The 21,161-nt window shown below is 42.6% G+C and overlaps 1 protein-coding gene across 1 annotated transcript; it reads left to right on the top strand.

Moving 5' to 3' along the window:
• The first annotated feature begins 2,840 nt into the window (after positions 1-2,840).
• On the top strand, positions 2,841-20,749 carry LOC148669135 (antigen WC1.1-like). Its single transcript, XM_088632944.1, has 13 exons — positions 2,841-3,096; positions 8,779-9,093; positions 10,074-10,301; positions 10,524-10,622; positions 13,156-13,470; positions 14,458-14,760; positions 14,936-15,004; positions 15,205-15,516; positions 16,146-16,289; positions 16,576-16,674; positions 17,041-17,112; positions 18,844-18,915; positions 20,177-20,749. The coding sequence occupies exons 1-13, from the start codon at positions 2,841-2,843 to the stop codon at positions 20,350-20,352; spliced, it is 2,460 nt and encodes an 819-aa protein (XP_088489070.1). The 3' UTR covers positions 20,353-20,749.
• The last annotated feature ends 412 nt before the right edge of the window (positions 20,750-21,161 follow it).

Here is a 21,161-nt window from a genome sequence, read left to right as displayed (position 1 = left end):
TGTAGTATCGGTGTTAAGACATACCTCTCAAATACTGTAAATCAAGTTAAAAATATCTCAAGACCGATTCTGGTCGTAATGAAACCATGTTTCGTGTATGTTTTCTTTTTCATCTTGAAATAACTCATTTCTAAATACCTTTTTCACTGTTAACATCTTGTAGCAACTTTGAGACAAAATATACACTCTGACAGTTCATCCTGCTACCAACATTAAATAAAACAAATCTTAAGATTTCTATATTTATGTCTTTATTTAGTGGTTTCATTCGAAGCTTACGATGTTTAGGGAGAAATGGAATACTGGTATGTATTTTTTTCTTTAAAGTACCGAGACCAGCCATATACTGTATGTTTATGTTAAGATTTCCCTTCAGTGGTAAAATTAGATATGAATATTCAATACTTAAACGGGCACAGTTAAGACATTAAATATACATATACATATTGTATACAGTACAGTTTGCATACGGTAATATGTTTGTTACGCGATTAAAAAATAAATAAATAAAACTGAAAGGTCCAGCACCAGCTGGATTCGAACACACAACCTGCCAGTTGGTAGTCACGCACCTAGACCAGTAGGCTACAAGACAGCTTGCATAAGCAGGCAGGCGAAACAGCCCTGCCGCAGTACACGGATATAATCATACCGTTATTAAATTCTTGAGATACGCGATTCCATATTATATTCCCTTTTAATCAAATTCTAAAAGTATGCTTGTTGACTCTGGTATCACGTTAGTTAAAGACTTCGAAGCTTACAATGTTTAGGGAGAAATGGAATACCGGTGTGTATTTTTCCTTTAAAGTGCCGATTCCTGGAATCTGACTGGCTGACACCCCTCTGAAGTGGTTCCATAAAATCTGGTATACGGAAAAGAAAGTGTTGATAAATACAAGTGTCTTTTAATACACTCTTTGCTGTGCTCTTGAGGATCCTTGTGATATTTTAAGCTCTAGTTGAATGATAGGTGTCGCATTTTAAATCATTTTCGTAGTTAGAAATTATGAAACGCCCTGTTAAAAGCAAGGAAGTTTTTATGCCCGTTGAAGTAAAACAAAATGCCTGACAAAGTATGGCTTGGACAGATTCCAAGTGCTTGTACAAATGTGCTAAAGAAATTATACTTTGAGTATACAGCTTGTCCAAAGTCATCCATTATTAATACTATTAGTAATATCTTCAGTAAAGGCTTTGATGCATAAATATTTCCGATAAAGGTAGTTTGTGTACTTTTGTCCAACTGAGCAATCTTGCTTTCATAAAATATACCAACATTTTAATGACTGATGATTAACATGCTGTAATACACAGTTCAAAATTAAAGGCTCAAATGCTGTACATGAGAGGTTAAGCTCCCCCTGGCGGTTTTACAAGGCGACGCCGGATAGTTAGTCACGTGACACAGGTGAACCGCGTGATACCCCGGTGGGCGTGTCGCGGTATGCCGCGAAATACCTCACCCATTTTGAATGGCTGCATCTGTAACAGTTAAAACCAGCAACTTATCATTTCCAGTGTCCAGACTTCCAGGCCCCCTGCCTTGCGTACGCAGTCTTCAAACAAAGCATTGTGCGTTCCTTTATTTCTTTTTCTGTTGTTGTTGGGTGGAACTTCAGCACTGCAGCTAGGAGAAAATTTTATAATATAAGTACTCAAAAAAATTATGATTATCTCTTCTATAAATATCTATAAACAAAATTTTGAGGATATTTTAACTTGATCAAAGTACAAATGTAACAATAAGCAATACCTTGACAACCCTGTGAACACGCTCCCTCTGACATCACTGCCACCTACTCTCCAAAGTTGGTTTATTTGGAAATAATATTATATTTGAAATAATATTAGAAGCTTTTTTACTACTGGATCTTCATTAATCAACTAATCAGACATACACATTACCCAGGACCACTCAATGGAACGAACATATTTTCACATATTAACTGCACTTTTCTGCAGTATTTGCTCAGTCTTAGAATACAAAGTGACCATATTTCAAAGTTAAATTGTAGTAACGTTTTAGAACATAGAACATTATGTAAAACACTTTATTTTGGCATTAAAAGATAAGTAATATTATACATTATAAACTAAAAAATAAGAAAGTATGCCAGAGATGGATCCTATTAATCAGATGTAGGCTGTCAAATTTTGACCCATCTGTAACCTAGAATACTAGTGAATATTTTCTACACCACAGAGAGAATATACAGTAATATCATACCAGCAGCAAAGACTCGCTCGTATGTACAGAACTCATCCATTGTGCTCAGCCTCTTGATGTGGAACTGGGAGTCCAACAGTTCTGTACACCTTTCCACACGCCTCAGTTCATCTCTGATCTCTATCAGGAGACCCAATACCCACTTCTGAAACTCTGAAATCATTCACATTTTGTATTAACATTTGAAAGGAATTGGATCAGGATTTTCTTACACTATTGTTATATTAGCATTACTGTAGTGTTGCTAATGTGCTACATGCAATTTATAATCTTACAAATTTTAAGTTCCCACATTTGTAGTTGATTTTACGTGATCTTCACCTTCAATCTATTTTAGGTGCCATTTATTGCTTATTAAAGTACTATTTTTAATCAAAATAATATTAAGTAAGCCCTGTAAGTAGTATAAAGCGACACCTTTCGTCAAACTTTTTGACAGGTACTATGCCCCCTTTTTCAGCCAATGGGAGGCCGTGTTTGGCGGATGTTCCGCCCCCTTTTCAACCAATGGTGTGTTGCTATGGTCGGATGTCCCGCCCTCCACTGGAGCTAATGATTTATAAATAAGTGTATGAAAGCGCGTATTAGCGACGAGGGTTGGAAGGCGATCATGTCTGCCGCGGGGTTGAGCGCGCTCTATTATAACCCTAGGGAATCGGGGAGTTACGGCGACGTGGGCAGTCTGGCGAGAGCCACGAGTTCCCGGGGTGTGAGCGCCAGTCGCGGCCGGGTGTCAGACTGGTTGTCCGGCCAGCTGGCTTATACGCTGCACAAGCCAGCACGTGTGAGCTTTAAGAGAAACAGGACGCTGGTACCCGAAATGGACCGGCAGTGGCAGGCCGACTTGGTGAACATGAGAGACTACAGTGAGTTCAACGATGGTTTCTGTTACATCTTATCACGAATAGACATGTTGTCTAAATATGCCTGGGCCATGCCACTGAAAAGTCTGGAGGGGGCGTGACAAGTGATTTCCGAAATATACTTCAAGAGGGTTGTACTCCTTAAAAGCTACAAATGGATGAGGGAAAATAATTTCTTAACAGGACCTTCCAAAATCTTCTGAAATGTGAGAATATTGAACACTTCATTATGGCCAGCGATGTGAAGGTTAGCATCATAGAGAGGTTTAACAGAACTATTAAAACTTGGATTTTTCCGCAGCACGTTTCATTTCATGCATAAGCTGATCAATGTTGCAGTAGTGCCCTCTAGGTAAGGTACATGTCCATAGTCTCATTGCTGACGAACAGAAAATCTTCATCTTTATCAAACGTGTTTAGCGTATGCGGATAGCGCAGCTCGACCAGACCCACTTCACAGTTCCCGCCTTTGCTAGATACTCTGTGAAGTACGTGCTGGTGTTCTTTGGAAACATTTTTGAGGATGAATTACTGGCCAGCGTAATATTGAAGCCATTGGGGTTCATTTTTCAGTACCTCTATATGTCTCTGACCTCGGAAGCCTTTACCCAACTATTGAATTTATCGCTCCAGCTGCGCCACTTTACCAAAAGCTGTTTGTTTTTACAATGCCCCCTGGCTGCTAAAATCTTTTGGATGCGATAGATGCTCTCAGCAGTGTTGTTTATCTTCTGTAGCTCTCCTGCGTAGAAGGAGCCCTTAATGTAATCGCCTGCGTAGTCCTGCAGTTTGTAATAGGGTTTCAGAGCCGGCGTCCGCTCTTTGACAATGAAAGTTTCATCTGTGAAGGACTGTTCATACCCCTTCTCAAACTTTATTTTGGACACCCGCACATGATCACCCACATTAAATGAAAACTTTGACGGTTTTCGCTTAAAGTGTTCGCCATAGACAGTTCTCCACATCTCAAGGGAGTTGTCAGTCGTAACAGAAGCCGGGGTTCGTTTAATAGTCGTGTGGTAACTATGATTATAAAAGTAAATAAGATCAGACAGATCGGCAATATATCGAAGTGTTTTTGTGTGTCAGGTACCTTCACAATTTTGTTTTAATAGTTCTGTTAAACTGCTCGGTGGGGGAAGGCGGGACATCCACCCTATAACAACACACCATTGGTTGAAAAGGGGGCGGGACATGGGGTTTTAAAGTTTTGACGGACGCTGCACACCACAGTGGGGCAGACTTGAGTTTTTCAAGTAGCTCTCGGTTACCAGCGTTGGCTAGCAAGGTACCTGGTACATTGATTGTGAACATATCCCAACCCCTGTGAACACATCCCAACCTTTTAGCTTCTTACCGGCAGCAACTGATTGCTGTTGTGTGAGAGCTCTGACAAGATCAATCATGTGAGAGCCCTCAATGGGTGCCCCCTTGTACACAAATTTTCCTTTTTAATTCCAGGCTATTAATGGTTTATTGCATGCCATAGTCTTTAACAATATCTCGGCATTTCTCTGGAACCACTGAGTAGCGCTGTCTAAAATATACCCAAAGTCAGCGTCGGTCGATGACAGCTGTTGTGGTAACGCGTGTAATAGATCGGCGGGTGCATTTTCGGGTAGTATAACAGTTAAAGTCCCCTCTTCTGAAACCTCCTGGCGTACTAATGTCAAATACCGTTGTAACACCTGACTATACAATCTTACTTTTTCATATTCAGGCAGATTTTGTTTCTGAGCTGTTTCTGAGGTACAAGGTACATTTTTTTTCAGTGTGGCCCATTATCGGTGTTGTAGAAGCTCCGTAATCAATGGTACCGCAATGCTCAACAGTGTCCCAATAAAACTGCCGGACTGGTTCACCAAGAGTCTCTTTCTTTTAAGAGAAAGACCCCTTTGACTCAAAGTCTTTAAAAGCTTATGCTTTCTCTTCAGGGTCCCAAACTGCTTAGCAGGCTTAGCTATTGCCTGTACAAGATCATCTGAAGCCCCACAGAGAATAGCTTTCCGGTGACTGGGGCTGGCTTTTACCAGAAAATGCAAGTGTCAGGTTTCTCCGAACGCGTGAAGACATGACGACGGCCCGAACGTGTTTTTTTGACTGAGTCTGTGGTTGCGAGATCACCGACTTTTAGCTTCTTTAAATACATAAGCCACGGGTACATCTGGGGGGAAAAGACCTGTTCACAAGCGATAGTCATCTGGGGTGTCGGCATTTAAATCCACCAACAAGTAACCGAAAGGTTTTTTAGTAGCGTCATCAAACGCTTCCAAAAAAATCTGGCTTTACCGGGATACATATGCCGTGACAGGGTTGTAATCTGTAGTTTATCTCTAGGGTTTTTAAACAGCACCATGTACTTTGTATTTAACGCTATGGTTCTACTTTTCCGGCCTTGACAAAACACATTTTGGACGATATACATGATGCTGAGGTTTCAGTGGTGTACGTATTTTGTAAAAGCTTTTTCTATCTCATTATTTTCACATGCAGACTCCATCAAATCATCAACTATAATCAAATTTACTCTATCCGGTGGCAGTAGCTGGTCATCGGAAAACGACGTCGGTAGCCCTTCTATAAACTGAATGTATGGACATTTCACAAGCAACTCAGCGTATAGAGGTTGCCAGCAGCTGTAACACCAGACTATGTTTTCGGGTTTACGAGTCATAACGGTATCACTGTTCTCCAAGAGCTGTTTTATAAAATAACGTTTACCGCAATTCGAGGGTCCGGACAAAATGCATGAAAAAGGGTGTTTTAACCTGACATCCATCGTGTTAATATCCGTAGGGCAATGATGTCAAATTTTCTTGCATCACCCGCTTGTCGTAAACTACCTTCTGGGCTTTCATTAAGGTCCGGGTCTCAATGCGCCAATCCTTTTTAACACGCACGATCATCGGCTGTTGAATAGAAATGTGTTTAAATTCCCAGCACTCTGCATAAGGGTTAACGCCATAGTCAAAAACCAAGTCCCGCAGACTCTTAAAGTTAACTTTTTCACAATTGTTCACATTGAGCGTAATGCCTTTTACCTTTAAACAGGCTTTCCCTCCAGACAGTTTGTACCCGTACGACTTGGGTCCTGTTGATACAAACTCGGTGATGTGTTGTCCAGCAGCTATTTCGCTGGTCAGCTCACCCAAGTAGTCACCCAGTTCCGGATTCCACTCACCCTCCCGGCTCACAAAGATAACGGAATCTGTGTCGTGGTACAGACAGCGGCCTTGCAAAGCATTTAGCAAATTGAACAAGTAATAGGTTTATTCCATGCTGAAAAAAAAGAAGAAAGAGAACACAACGTTTCGGCCGTGGAGCCTTCTTCAGGAGAGACAGGGCAGTAGGCAAAGGTAAAGTAGCGGGAGAACAAAGGTTGGGAGGGAGGAGGAGTGAGAGGTGGGAGCAGGGGACAGAAAGAGAGGCCAATCAAGAGGTGTGAAGTCAGAGTGGGTGCAGAGAGGTGTGAAATGAAACTTCCAATGAATGGAGAAAATTTAAAAGAACAGTAATCTGTCGTTAAGGGAAGGGAGAATGTGTGATCCTAACTGCAGAATAATTTTAGTTTCGGTGGTCTTTCTGATGTATGAGTTCGGAAAACCGTCTTTGAGAACACAGACGGAGAGATTAGTGTGGTCGTGGCCGTCAGAGGTGAAATGAGAAACAATGGGCTTGGAGAGATCTTTAATCTTCACAGCCCTGACGTGTTCTCTGAAGCGGTCTCCGAGTCAACTTCCTGTTTCTCCAATGTAGATGGCTGGGCATTTACTGCAAGAGATACAGTAAATAAGGTTGCTGGAGGTACAAGATGCTGTCTGGGTGATCCGGAATTGTCCTGAGGGGCCTTGAATGAGTGTGGTGGTGGCTGTGTACTTGCAGGTGATACAGCGAGCTCTGTTGCAAGGGAAAGTGCCTGGTGTGGATGGTTGTTGAGGGCGGTCAAGGGAGCTGTGAACAAGGAGGTTACGCAGATTAGGTGGTCGGCGACTCCAATTGCTAAATTGGAGTTATACAATTTAGCAAATTGTATAACTCCAAGCGGGCATAGGCGGTTGTAAAGCTAGCTATGAAAATGTTAGTGTTTTAATGGCCTGTATAGTGGTGTTTAGTGTTTCCACATAACACAGGCTGTGTTTTCATTGATAAACTCGCAGGCTGACACCTCATGATATGGCGTAAATAAGTACCTGAACAATTCATCGGGGTTTCTCACAATGGGGGTATGCCGCGAAATACCTCACCCATTTTGAATGGCTGCATCTGTATGTCATTGTTTCAGTAGCCCGCCAGGTGTGTATACCCCTAAAGGGGTATAAGAAAATAGCAGATTATAACGGCAGAGGTGATGGAAGTTTCTGCCTGGGCTGTATTGTGAAATATACACCTACAACCTGTGCTGTGGCCACAACTGCCCCTCACCCTGAGGCTGGAAAAACCTCCAAGCCTGTGCTGTGTCGAAGCCTGTTTTAATAGCAGTAACCTGTCCTTCAGCTCTCAGACTGAGTGGAAAAATAAGTAGGTGGTGCTGTAGCAGGTAGCTGCTCTTCAGCCCTGAGGCTGAGAAAGGTCTATGTGATGGCAGTGGCTGTTACAGGTATAGCAAATGAAATAGGTCGTCCTTAACTCACTATCTGCCGGTATTGCAGTCTGTTTTCTCATCTGTTAGGTATTTGCTGGAGGTCACATCTTAATTAATATCAGCTGTGGACCTCCAGTTGGCCTATATATAGGTAAATGAGAGATCTAGTGAGACATGAGGAGCAAAATAGATTACCAGTGTCCAGGAAAATTATTTGATTGAGACTTTGTTTTTGTTTTTATTTTTATTCATGTCTTGGATTTGTTCATTTTAGTTGTTTTGTTTTTTGTAGTTGTTAGTCAGATTAGGACAGGGAGTTAGCCGAAGACTTTTCTTTTTGTGTTTGTTGTGTTTTCAGGTTCACAGCTAGTTACTTTTTTAAATTTTTTCTTACTGATAGGACCTCGCATATAACTGTGATACTATTTAACTAACGTTGTACCTGAGATTGTCAAATAAACTAGTACTCTGGTTTGTTTTTTTCAAAAGGCACAAGTGCTGTTTGTTTTTTTTTTTGCAGCTCATTGTTAGCCACAACGGGCACACCTGCACACTCTCTAAGTTTTGGGAAGGCTAGGTGGGAGCATAACACAACGCTCTTCTTTAGGTCTAAGGCTGGGGTTATAGTGATGAAAAATAAAAGTGAAAGCCTTCAGCCTGGAGGCTGATGATCGGGCAGTATTTGTTCTGTGTCTTCTTCTCCTGGTTGTCCTTCCTGGTTTCATCAGGCCTGGAGCAGGGAGCACATTGTCTCCTGTGAGCTTCACATCACTATCTTAGGTACTGGGAAAGCTTGGCAAAAATAAAGGAGTCCCTGGGAAAAGTAACACATCTTGAAGAAGCCTTAACATGGCATCACAATATGTGTTCTTAGTCAAAGCTTTCTGTTGGTCTCTCAGTCACTGAGAGCTGGATGTTACAGTTTTTTCATCTTATTGATTTTTTTTATTGTTGTATTTCATGTGCCCTGTTATGGTGTCATGCTGATGAAGTTCTCTCCTATCTGATTTTGCAGTTTTGTTCACTGTGTTTATCCTTCAATTTGTTTTATTTCTTGTGGCCTGCTGTGGTGTCATGCTGGTGAAGTTCTCTCCTATCTGCAGGATACACAGGGTTCAGGCTGGCGAACGGCTCGGACTCCTGCTCTGGACGAGTGGAGCTGCAGTACGACAGTAAATGGGGGACAGTGTGTGACCAATACTGGGACCTGAGAGATGCCAGGGCTCTCTGCCAGCAGCTGGGCTGTGGGGAGGCTGTAGCAGCGCCAGGACAGGCCTGGTTTGGACAGGGCAGTGGACCAGTAAAGGCAGATGTGTTTGAGTGCCGGGGCAATGAGAGCCGTCTCTCACACTGTGCTGTCTCTTCATGGGGGAGAGCAGGGTGCTCTCATGGACAGGACGCAGGAGTCATCTGCTCTGGTGAGAATGCAACCATCAAACCAATTTACATCTTGATAATTAAACATGTTAACTACTAAAAATATATGAACTCGGGACATGCAGCCATTACATGCAGAATGTAAATGTGATTTTGACATATTGCTGGTGCTCCACTTCCATCAATCTGTTGGATCCTAGTGAAAAATTGTCTTTTAAATTGAAATTCCAACCGTTTTCTAACAGCTTCATCCAATTTAGTGTCATGGGGGAGTTGGAGCCTACCCAAGCAAGCAACAGGAGAAAGTGATACCAGTCCGTCACAGTGCACACACAGACACAAACACACACCGATACCTGGGGCAGTTATCCCAAAATCTAAATAACCTGTCAGAATGTTTCTGGACTGTGGTAGGAAATCCACGTGAACATGGGAAGAACATGCAGGTCATTAGTGCTGTGAGGCAGCAATGTTAACTACTGCACCACAATGCCATCCAATAAATGAAACATGATGTCCAAACATTTTGTTGAAAAACTGTTAATAATTAACATTGGGTGGAGTGGTGGCTCTGTGGCTAAAGATCTGTGCCTATGGCTGAAAGGTTGCTGGTTCAAATCCTGTGACTGGCAGAGGAATCCTACTCTGTTGGGCTCCTGAGCAAGGCCTGTAACCCTAACTGCTCCAGGGGTGCTGTACAATGGCAGATTCTATGCTCTCTCCCTGTCTGTGTGTGTCTCATGGAGAGCAAGCTGGGATATGTGAAAAGATAATTCCTAATGCAAGGAATTGTTTAGGGTTAATAAAGTGATATTATTATTATTTAAAAACAATGCTTCTTGAGGTTGAACACATGGATGTGTCATGTTAATTTTACCAAAAGATAACGATGAAATCAGTCAGGTATGAACAAATTTTCCATCCTTTCACCTGGACAAAACAAATTCTCCATCTCCGTGGGTTGGTTTTATGGTACTGATATCTGACTGACAATAAAACGTGATGTTCATTTATTTTTTAGATCCATCCTTGTCAGCTCTAGATGGTGGAGTCCGGCTGTCAGGAGGAGAGAGTCACTGTGATGGCCGGGTGGAGGTTCACTACAACAGCACCTGGGGGACACTCCTCCAGCACTCCTGGGGCTACAGAGAGGCCTCTGTGGTCTGCAGACAGCTGGGCTGTGGCTCAGTGGTGCAAATATACAATTCCTCTCTGTATGAGACAGGCGACAGTGCTGTGTGTCTAACAGGTATTCAGTGCTCTGTTGTACAAGTCTATAACTCCTCTCTGTATGGGACAGTGACAGTACTGTGTGTCTGACAGGTATTCAGTGCTCTGTAGGACAAGTCTATAACTCCTCTCTGTATGGGACAGTGACAGTGCTGTGTGTCTGACAGGTATTCAGTGCTCTGTAGTACAAGTCTATAACTCCTCTCTGTATGGGACAGTGACAGCACTGTGTGTCTGACAGGTATTAAGTGCTCCGGGGACGAGTCTCACCTGGTGAACTGCAGTTCTCCACATACAGTCAGCTGCAACACTGGACAGGATGTTGCCCAGCTCTGCTCAGGTAGGAGCCATTCAAAGTATTTTTGACTGTTATCATATGCAGATTGATATGTAGGACATAAAAGACAAACCCTAAAAGATTTGTCACAAAATATAACAGCTGGACCTGTTAAGAGTTAAAATATTGTATGAAGTGATATTTGTTCCTATCTTTTGTCCATTAATATAGACTGGTAATAGAGTTGGGATAAATGTTTCCTGAAACTTGAGCATGTCTGTAGAAGAAGCTCTGTATATTGTTCGATCCAATCATCCCTTTCTGTAGAGATGCAGTGTTTTGTCATCAGGTTAATGCACTGCTGACCACAGATGTGAGGCCTGTGCTTCTAATTCATTAAGATCTCCTTTCTTGCAGTTGTGAGCAACAGAGATGAAAACTGAGAATATTTGCATGACAAGTCAATACATTAATAAAGAACAATGAAACTCTACAGCCTAAGGAAACAAACATTTTATTTATTCATTTTTTTGAAAGAATGATTGGTGGGCATTACCAGAACATATGGATGTAGATGCACTTACTACATCATAAGCATTGAAAAGTACTGGTTTATTAGGTCCATAAAAACAATCTTTTAGTTGTATTAATGATATATAATGTTTTATCTTGAATGGGCTGGATTTCCATTGATATAACAAGAAAATAAACATTAAAACATTCAGAATCTGTCACGCCCGACATCCCTCCCTAGAGGGCGCTTCACTGCTCCCATTATTGTTCGTGTGATTAAGCTCTCCAGGTGTACCCTTTTAGTGTTATTATTTAAGACCAGCTCTTCCAGTCCTCGGGGCTCATCATTAGGGTAAGATGTCGCGAGGCCCGCCTAGCACCAGGACACCCTACGTCCGTCTCCTGAGGGCATAGGCCTCATCCCCGACACCTCCCGCTTCCTGAGCCCGGGGTCTGGAGGATCTCGCCCTGTCACCCTTGGACCTCCATGTTTCGTTTGTCCGTGTGCTCCCCCCTCCCGGGGATTTTAACTTTGTTGCGTCCCAGGATGGATTTCTAGTTGATGGACTCTCGGACTGTGCTTTGACCTGCCTTTGGACCCGTTTGGATTTGGATGCCGTTTTGTCTTCCTCGTACACTGTCTCACGGACTGTCACTATTATTTTGTGCACTATTAAACCCCTGTGTGTTCCTTTTTACCACGCCTCCTGTTTTCTCCAGCTCTTACCGCATCGCATAGGGTCTTCTACAAGATCTGACATGGATTTCAGTCCGTGTTCGTGACATAATCTTAACAAATCCATTGGAGATGGAGTCTCAGGTTGTCACAGAATCCAGGGGAAATTTCCGCCTGGAAGAAAGTGCCCTTAAACATCTTGGGGTGCAATATCTTGTGAAGTATAGACAGTAGAGGCCTGGACCAGGGCTTGAATTGAAGCTAAACCCTTGGATATTAAACCTGAATCATCACATTTCTCATATGTCTTAGTGACATAGGCAGTGCTAGAGAGGCTATATATAGGATTTAAGCAGTAAAAAAGAAGACTTCTTACAAACTGATTGCTAGAATCTGATTGATCTGCACTTGACTGACATGCAGGCAATGAAGATTAAACAGAAACTTGGTTTTTGCTCAGCATTGCCCCAAACAGCAATGATATCTCTCTAAGCCTCTGAATGGTCAGAATTCATTGACTAATAGCTATTTCTATTCGGGTTTTCTACAGACACTTAGTTTGAAGACAGGGTAAAAATCCATAGTTTACCCCTTGTTATATAAAATGTGTTTCCCTTATAACTCTATAATCTGAAATCCTCTATGATGCATAAACAGGCTAACCAGAGAACTACCCTGCATCCTAAATGAACAGAATATGTTCTTACCAATATCATGCCGAAAAGTGAATGAAAATCTACTTTCTATTCTGAACCTCCAACTAGGAGAGAATGCATTTAACCTGAGGACTGCACAATAAAGGAAACCTGAATTTTTTTTAATGTTCTTAAATTACAAGCCTGCAAGGTCTCTTAAAGAAGGTTCACATTATTTAACTAGAATTTTATCTCCAGTTCTTCTTGTCTGACATGCCTCCTCTCTCTTCCTTCCTTCAGTTACCTCTCTCTTCTTTCTCTTTGTTTATATTTTATCCTGTGAATTTAGTCTGATGACAACTCTAATAGGGAGGCAATTCGAGTAAACCAAAAGATTCACTTTGTTCCTCTGTGCTTACCAGTTCTGCAGATATGTAAACTAATATTTTTGAGACTCCTAAGTTTTTTTAAGAGTCAACGTTAGCTTGAATGGCACCACTCCAGCCATAATGATATATATGTCTCTTTCCTAGCCCAGCACTCCCTCAGGCTAGATGAGGTAGGAGGTAATTGTATCAGCAATGTTTATAGAAATTCACACCTGAATAAGGCTCCACGGCCGAAACGTTGTGTGTTCTTTCTCCTTTTTTTCAGCACGGAATAAACCTATTACTTGTTCCTTTGCAGCCTACGCATGCTGACGCAGCAACCCACCTGAACTACTATGTTTATAGGAATGTGTCTTTATCATTTGGTCCTGCCTCTCTCCTAGCCCAGCGCTCCCTCAGGCTGGTTGGGGCAGGTAGTGACTGTGCTGGGAGGCTGGAGGTTTATCACAGTGGCTCCTGGGGGACAGTCTGCGATGACTCCTGGGACCTGGCAGACTCTCAGGTGGTGTGCAGGCAGCTCCAGTGTGGGACGGCCCTCAGTGCCCCAGTGCCGGCCCCCTTCAGCCAGGGAACTGGACGCATCTGGCTGGACGAGGTGGACTGTCTGGGGAACGAGTTGTCTCTGTGGGAGTGTCCCTTAGCAGGGTGGGGACAGCATGACTGTGGACACAAGGAGGATGTGAGAATCCTGTGTTCAGGTAAACGAACGAAAAAAAAAATCATCCATATTCTCGAATTCCACAACGTAGATATGGTTTGCATTTGGAGTGCTTAAATATATCCTACTGAGGAAAATTCAGTTCAATACAGTTTAGTTTTATTTGTATTTTTTCAATGGACATTGTCACAAAGCAGCTTTACAGATTTCCAGGCCTGAACCAAGGCTCGAAAGGGGGAGCCTATCCTCCTCTGTTAATTAAAATGAACAGACATGGTGAAAAAGATAGTATTTTTATTTCAGTAATGTGTAGTGAGGTCCAGCAGTGTCTGGAATGTTCAGTAGTTTGCTTTGGTTGAAATTTCTCTGGGAAGTTGAGTTCGACAGGTAGAAGGAGCTGGATTCTGGGCCTGGCTTACTAACACTCCACCTCAGAATAGACAAGAAATAAAGTATTAGTGAATGACAACGAAAACAGAAATTGGTAGGTTGCGTGGCTTGTTTTTCCTTAATATTTATCCAAAGGCTAGACTGAACAAATATGTTTTTAACCCAGATTTGAACACTGGGAGTGCGTCTTAATTCTACACATCTGCGGGGAGGCTATTCCAGAATTGGGGAGCTCTATGAGAAAATGCTCTGTTGCCAGCTGTGACTTTTTTAATTCCAGGAACAACTAGGTAACCTGCTCCTTGTGATTGAAGTGTACGGGAGGGATTATAAGGGACTAAAAGATCACTCAAATATTTTGGGCCAAGATCACGCAAAGCTTTGTAAAAAGAGACTAAGATATAGTTATGATACAGCTGGGAATGCTGTAGAACCACACAGTCCTGTCACCTTCATATCAACTGTGTTATTGTACAGCTGTCCTTGTTTCATTACGTGAGTCAGTTATAACTGGATTAGTACGGGAAATGAGACTGGTTGCTGTTCACATTGTTTGCTTGTAGTTTCTTACCAGTTCAGAATGAAATGCTGTCTTGTCAGGGTTTGTTTCCTTTGACTTTCCTTGCTGTCTTGATAGATCATACTCTCCTGAGGCTATCTGCAGGCTGTTCAGGACAGGCAGAGGTTTACTACAATGGCACCTGGGGCAGCATCTGTGCCAACAGCATGACAGACACTACAGCTGCAGTGATCTGTAAACAGCTGGGCTGTGGAGACAAGGGCACCACTAGAGAGACAAACTCCAGGCTGAGCCCTGATCCCAAATGGCTGGACTTTGTCTCCTGCCGCAAACACGACTCCACCCTGTGGCAGTGTCCCTCCTCCCCCTGGGGTCAGAATGACTGCACAGACCGAGAAGTGGCTAATATCACCTGCTCAGGTACAGAGGGAAGAGTAATGCTCTGTAAATTAGTGTTCTGCCATATTTAGAACAGACAAAAGCTTTAAACTGAATTCTTATTAATTTATATCCAAACATGTATAAAAATGAAAGCAATGTCATTGTTATTTATTTTATAATAATAATGTTTTTATATGATTATTAATCTTTGAAGGTCCTAGAAAAGAAGCTGACAGAAGCACTCCAGCCCCTCAGGAAGAGCAGCCTCAGCTGTACTGCCCAGGTGAGTTCAGTGTGTAAAACACTCAGAGACACCGCAGCCCTGAGCTGAGGAACAGTAACCATACAGCTCTCTTCTAGAGCCACTCAGTACCTCACTGATCTCTACTACAGTCACTGAGCTAAATACACTCAGTAACCTCTCTGCTCTCATCTACAGTCACAGATCTGATGACACTCAGTAACCCTTCTGTTGACTTTCAGTCCCACTGGCTCTGCGCCTGGCTGGAGGCACTAACTGCTCTGGCCGGGTGGAGCTGCGGTATGAGGGCCCCTGGGGGACAGTCTGTGACGACTCCTGGGACCTGCAGGATGCCCAGGTGGTCTGCAGACAGCTGGGCTGTGGGGACGCAGTGAGTGCAGCAGTAGAGGCCTCATTCGGACCAGGGAGTGGCGCCATCTGGCTGGACGAGGTGAACTGCAGGGGCAGTGAGCTTCACCTGTGGGACTGCTGTCACTCTGGATTGAATCAGAGTGACTGTCGACACAAGGAGGATGCAGGGGTTACCTGTACAGGTGAGGAGAGTCTTAGAACTGTAGATGAACAAAGTAGGAGATTGATGGAGAAGATACACTGTTACACATATTCTATCACTGCTTAATATCTTAAGATCATCAGTCACAAGATCGGGATGTTGTGTAGCCCTGTGTGTGTGAACAGCACTAGACTTTAATTCTGAGCAAGACACCATTCATCCTGCAATCCTACATTTGACCTCAAGGAACACATGTAAAGATTTTTATTTTATTAAGACCACTCTGGATTCAGCTTGCTATAAAACCAAAGACAAAATAATGACAGTTCTCGTATCTCTTTTACAGGTTTGTCAGAGCCAACATCCAGTCCAGCAACAGCTACAGGTGAACAGAAATCCTCCTTGTCAGTGATAACTCCTGTCTTTCCGTCTCTTCAGATTCCCAGTGTAGCTGTAATGTCTCCTCTCCTCTCTCAGGGTGAAGATCAGTGTTTTCAGATTCCCATTGTAGATCTAGTGCCTCTCTTTCCTCTACGCACCTGATCCTGAAGCCATCATAGCCCCATATGGGAAATGGGGGAGGACAGAACATTCCATCTGTCAAAGCGTACATGAGTCCAAGAGCACCTTTCCTGGTCCCTGTTCATCCATTGTCTCCCCCTTTCTCAGGCAGAACCAGGACAACACCCCAGACACAGCTGCTGGGAGGTCTATCTGCCTCGCCCCTGGTCCTCCTGCTGCTGGGGGCTCTGCTCTTCGTGGTGCTGGCTCTGTTAGTGGGGCAGCTGATCCAGAACAGGAAGCTGAGGAAAGGTAGGGAGGGAACTCTCCATCCACATAGTGACCTCTAGTGGTCAGTTCTGTCACTCACATGGAACTGATATTTATATAATTACCATGAGGAATAAACCTGGTAGAGAAAACCATTTGAAGTTTAAAAAAGATTATCAACAATTACAGATGGAGATATCAGGAAATTTGCAAATCCAGAAGCATAACATTTATGTGCTCAAATGTCCAAAGAAGGTTTAGTAGTCAATGTTTGATCTTGTACTCTGCTCCCTGCATGTTAACCCTGAGTGTCTGTTTCCTCACACAGCCCTATCTAAGGGAGCACTCGCCCCTTATCATGATGCCATCTATGAGGAAATAGAGTACAAACTGGCCAGAGAGGGAACCTACAGTGCCCCCAGGAGAGGTGAGTGGAGAGAGTCTTCAGGTGTGATTGATCTCCACCCTCTGAGGAAGATCTGAGGACTTAAAAATTGTAGAAAATCTAACCATCCTGGTTTCTGACTGGTTTTCTCAAGAGGTGTGTTAAGGTAGATAAAGAAAATGATCACATCACTATCCCTGGGCTGCCTTATAAAAAAAGTATTTTTTAGTTTTAAACCTGTAGAGTTTACTTTCTCAACTGGTGTCAAACTAAGTGAAGAAAATCAACACAGCACGATTCTGGATCTGCCTTATAGACACAAACTCACATCCTGGCTTCTCTTCCAGTAGAGGACAGTGTGGTTGCTGTCTGACTGCAGGTAATATTGATCTGTTCTCCTGTTCACAGGGAGATTCCTCTCTGATGAGCTGCCCTCTGGATACGATGATGTGGAGGACAGTGAGGGAGACCCAGTACCAGGTGAGGGAAGATGGAGTCAGGGGGCTCAGTGTGGGAGTGGGTGGTCTTCAGTCCAGTACTCACTCTCACCTCAAACCAGGATGCCATTTAGAGAACTTATGTAGAAAATACTGAATTATACAAATAGAACCACATGTGTTTGATACCTTATAAAGCCAGCTCTTCAGTGTTGCCTCACACTAGCCTTATCTCGGCAGATCACAGATGCTGAGCAAAACTATAGCTGGTCAATACTGGGGTAGTAAACAATGTGCTGCTCTAATTGGTTTTGATAGAAAAGGAGACTGGGGAACAGCATGCTGTAAAAACTGCCTTTCAGATCAGATAAATCAGCGACCCTAGAGTTATGGCTTAACTATACTCCACAAAACATTTAAAATCACACTACAGTAACTTTGCAGCTCTATGGTCAAAGTAAGTCTGAGTCCGGAAGTGTAAATTATCTGTCTCTCTGTGTGGTTCAGGAGACTCGATACCCTCTCTGAAAGAAGAGATCCCAGAGTACTATGATGATGCAGTAACTGTAGCTCAGAGCCCAGATGCATTGTCAGGTGGGTTACTTCAGTCCAGTCAAATGGGGGAAACTCTGCACCAATCTCAGTGAGTCTGACTCTCTCTTTGATCTCAGCCTCTGAATATGGAGTCTGTGTTATCCTTCACCAGTCACATGAGTCTGACTCTCTCTCTGTGATCTCAGCCCTGCACACTCAGTCTGCTCCTCTTCAGTTGCTCATAGTGTCCACATCACCACTCTCTCCAAATACAACCAACCTTTCTCTCCCCTGATGTCCTTCAACATCTTATTTTAACATTTAGGAATTGTTTGAAATATATCACTGAAGTGAATAGGATTAGAAATCAGGTTCCCTGATCTCCTGTACTTGTCTGGAGTTTTAGTTCCTTTGTGATATTCAGTTAATCAGTGTGTTCTGAGGAGCTCCAGCAGTCCGGTGCTCTAGATGGCTCAGTGCTCTGATATGTGTCACTGAATCTGTGCTCTTTGTGGTTCAGGAGAGAAGATGTCCCCTGTGACAGAAGAGGCCCCAGAGTACTATGATGATGCTGTAACTGTACCTCAGAGCCCAGATGCCTTGTCAGGTGAGTTATTTCAGTCCAGTCCCATAGAGAAACCCTGTACCAATCCCAGTGAGTCTGACTCTCTCCTCTCACTGTGCACTGCACAGTACATCACACTGAGTCTGGATTTTGGGGCTCACATTACTGCTCTCTGTCCAAATATATTCATACGACAAAATCTAGGATTAATTTTAAATTTATGACAGAAATGAATAGGAGAGGAAATCAGGTTCCCTGATCACCTGTACTTAAGAGTCTGGTGTTTTAGTCATAACATGATGTTTAGTTAATCAGTGTGTTATGATGAGCTCCAGCAGTCCTGCGCTTTAGATGAAACAGTGTTTTGATGACTGATAGTGACATTGTGCTCTGTGTGCTTTAGGAGAGCTAATGTCTTCTGTGAAAGAAGAGGCTCCAGAGTACTATGATGATGCCATCACTGTGCTCCAGAGTCCAGACACTGTGTCAGGTGAATTATTATTAATAAGATTGAGTACACCCTGTACCAGCCTGCATTAACCTTTGTCGTTAGAAATTAGTCTTGACCTAATTTCACATCTGCAAATAAATACTAACTGGAAGAGAAGAGATCTCTGACAGGCCAGTCTGTGTCAGAATGACAGAGACATTACTGACCTGCTCTTCTGTTCACAGGGAGACTCCTCTTTGATGATACACAATCTGGGTACAGTCATGTGGGGGACAGTGAGGGAGACCCCGCTTCAGGTAAAGGGGGCTACAGCCAGGGGGCTCAGTGTGGGCAAGGTGGTTCAGTAATGGGGAAGGCGACTCCCAGTAATCCATGTCAGTGCCACTTTCATTCAAGATAAGGGGGCATCAGGCATTTTGGGATCAATATTCGCCAGTACAGGCTGAGAGACTGTACTGGTACAAGGTTAGACTTCATAGATCAGAGTCTCATTGAAACCCAAATACTGACATACCCAGCCAATCAGATGTTTGAGGTTGATCAGCTGCTGATCTATTATGAGAGAGTGAGGTCTGGGCAGAGCAAAGCTCTGGATTCCCCAAGACCAGGAATTCTGTTCTCTGACTGCAAAAAGAATGAGTCCAGAAAATACTGTCAAAGTATTTCTTCACTGTGGTTTTAGAGCACTGGAACTTCATAAGCATAAGTGAAATCTGCACTGAACCATCAACTCTTCCTAAAAATACAATTTGATTTAAAAAATGTCCTATTCAAGGCTTTTGACTAAATGATTGTAACAACTGTTCTGTATATTGATTTTGTAGCATCCAGGTTCATAAAGAGAGAGATTTAACTGTAGGTCGTATTCTGTTTGATTTTTAAAAAAGCGGCTACTGTATATCTCTTCTTTTGGCCTGTGTAGGTGTTCTGTAAAAGTTAAATACTTGGTGACACTTTGTAGTTTCTCTGGGTGGTTAGGAAGTAGTTGCCTAAATTTGTACAATTCATGTGTGCTGTACATTTCTTCTGTGTGTTGTTTAGTGTGAGTATTGTCATTGTTAACAAATATTTAACTCATTGTGTCTGAAATATTACTTGTTTTCCCAAAGCTGTACCAAAGAACAAAGAACTAATCTGCCTTTAACTATACCAAAAGCTTGGGTATATTCTTAGCAAAATTTTAACAATTTTTACAAGGTGGGGGCTATGATTTTTTTAATTATTAATTTATCTACTCTGTCATTTCTGATATTCACCATTTTCATAACCCCTATTTGTAATTTGTAATATTATTTCAATACCTGATTCATTTGACAAACCGTATTTCAAGTATTAATTTTGTGATACTATCTATTTCTAGCATTGTTTATAGGCAATTAATTCCTATAGATTTTAAAATCGCACATATACAATTAAAAAAAATGCATACTGTACCCGTGATTAAAAATTGATGGGTCCAATTTTAATGACTTGCTAAACCAAAAATATCAGCTTAGAGTGTCGTACCTGTCCATCAGTTGTCCACTGCCTGTCTCTTACTCTGTGTCTCTGTTTCAGGTGTCCCCCACACTGGCCCTGGAGTGGACAGGGTCCTGCCCACACTGCCCTCTGAAGAAGGAGTCTCTGCCCCTGACAGGGCTGACTACGATGATGTTGGGGACGAGTCTCAGGGAGAGGATGGGTGCTGTGAGACTGACAGGGCTGTCTGGGAGAAGCTCCTCCTGCAGGTCTAGACACAGAAGAGCTCCACCAACAGAGTCACGCAGTCTTACAGCAGCTCTGAGCACTGAGACTGTCTGACACTGTCTGTGACCTGAGTCCACTTCACTCCACTGTTTCCACACTGACACTGTCTGTGACCTGAGTCCATTTCACTCCACTGTTTCCACACTGACACTGTCTGTGACCTGAGTTCACTTCACTCCACTGTTTCCACATTCAGACTGTGACCTGAGTCCACTTCATTCCACTGTTTCCACACTGTCCTCGGTGTCTGTGTCTACAGCACCTGCAGCTTGTGTTTTAGAAAAGGGAGGCTTGAACATCCCATTTCTGCTCAGTCTTTCTTCTTTTTATATTTTGATGTTTTAGAAATTAGAAATAAAACCATTCATTGATGTTCAATTCTGAATGTACCACTTTTGATGGTAACATTTTTTTATAAATGTTATTAAAAAGATGTTTTGCAATAAACTTTTTAAAACCATTTTTATCTGCGTGTTATTTCTAATGTATGATATTAAAAGTATCAATAAAAAATTAAGGAGCCCTTGGCCACTCACAATGATAATATCCACCTCACAGGAAGAAGAAATGTAAATGTTTATCAACTTAGTCATATAAATTGATCTACACAAAGGACACTGTAGACAAAACCAGACACAACATGAGACAACCTGGTATTAAAATTTCCCTACAAGAAGGCACAGAATCCCAAAATCTAAAACTTCAGAAATGTTATAACTACAGACATCTACTAAAGCATCTGGATTCAAATGACAGGAACACAGGAGAGTTAAAAGTTTGCTCAAACAATACACAC

Source organism: Lepisosteus platostomus, chromosome 5 (assembly GCF_059453375.1).
Source record: "Lepisosteus platostomus isolate fLepPlt1 chromosome 5, fLepPlt1.hap1, whole genome shotgun sequence".
Lineage (NCBI taxonomy): Eukaryota > Metazoa > Chordata > Actinopteri > Semionotiformes > Lepisosteidae > Lepisosteus > Lepisosteus platostomus.
This window is presented reverse-complemented; position numbering and strand designations above follow the sequence as displayed.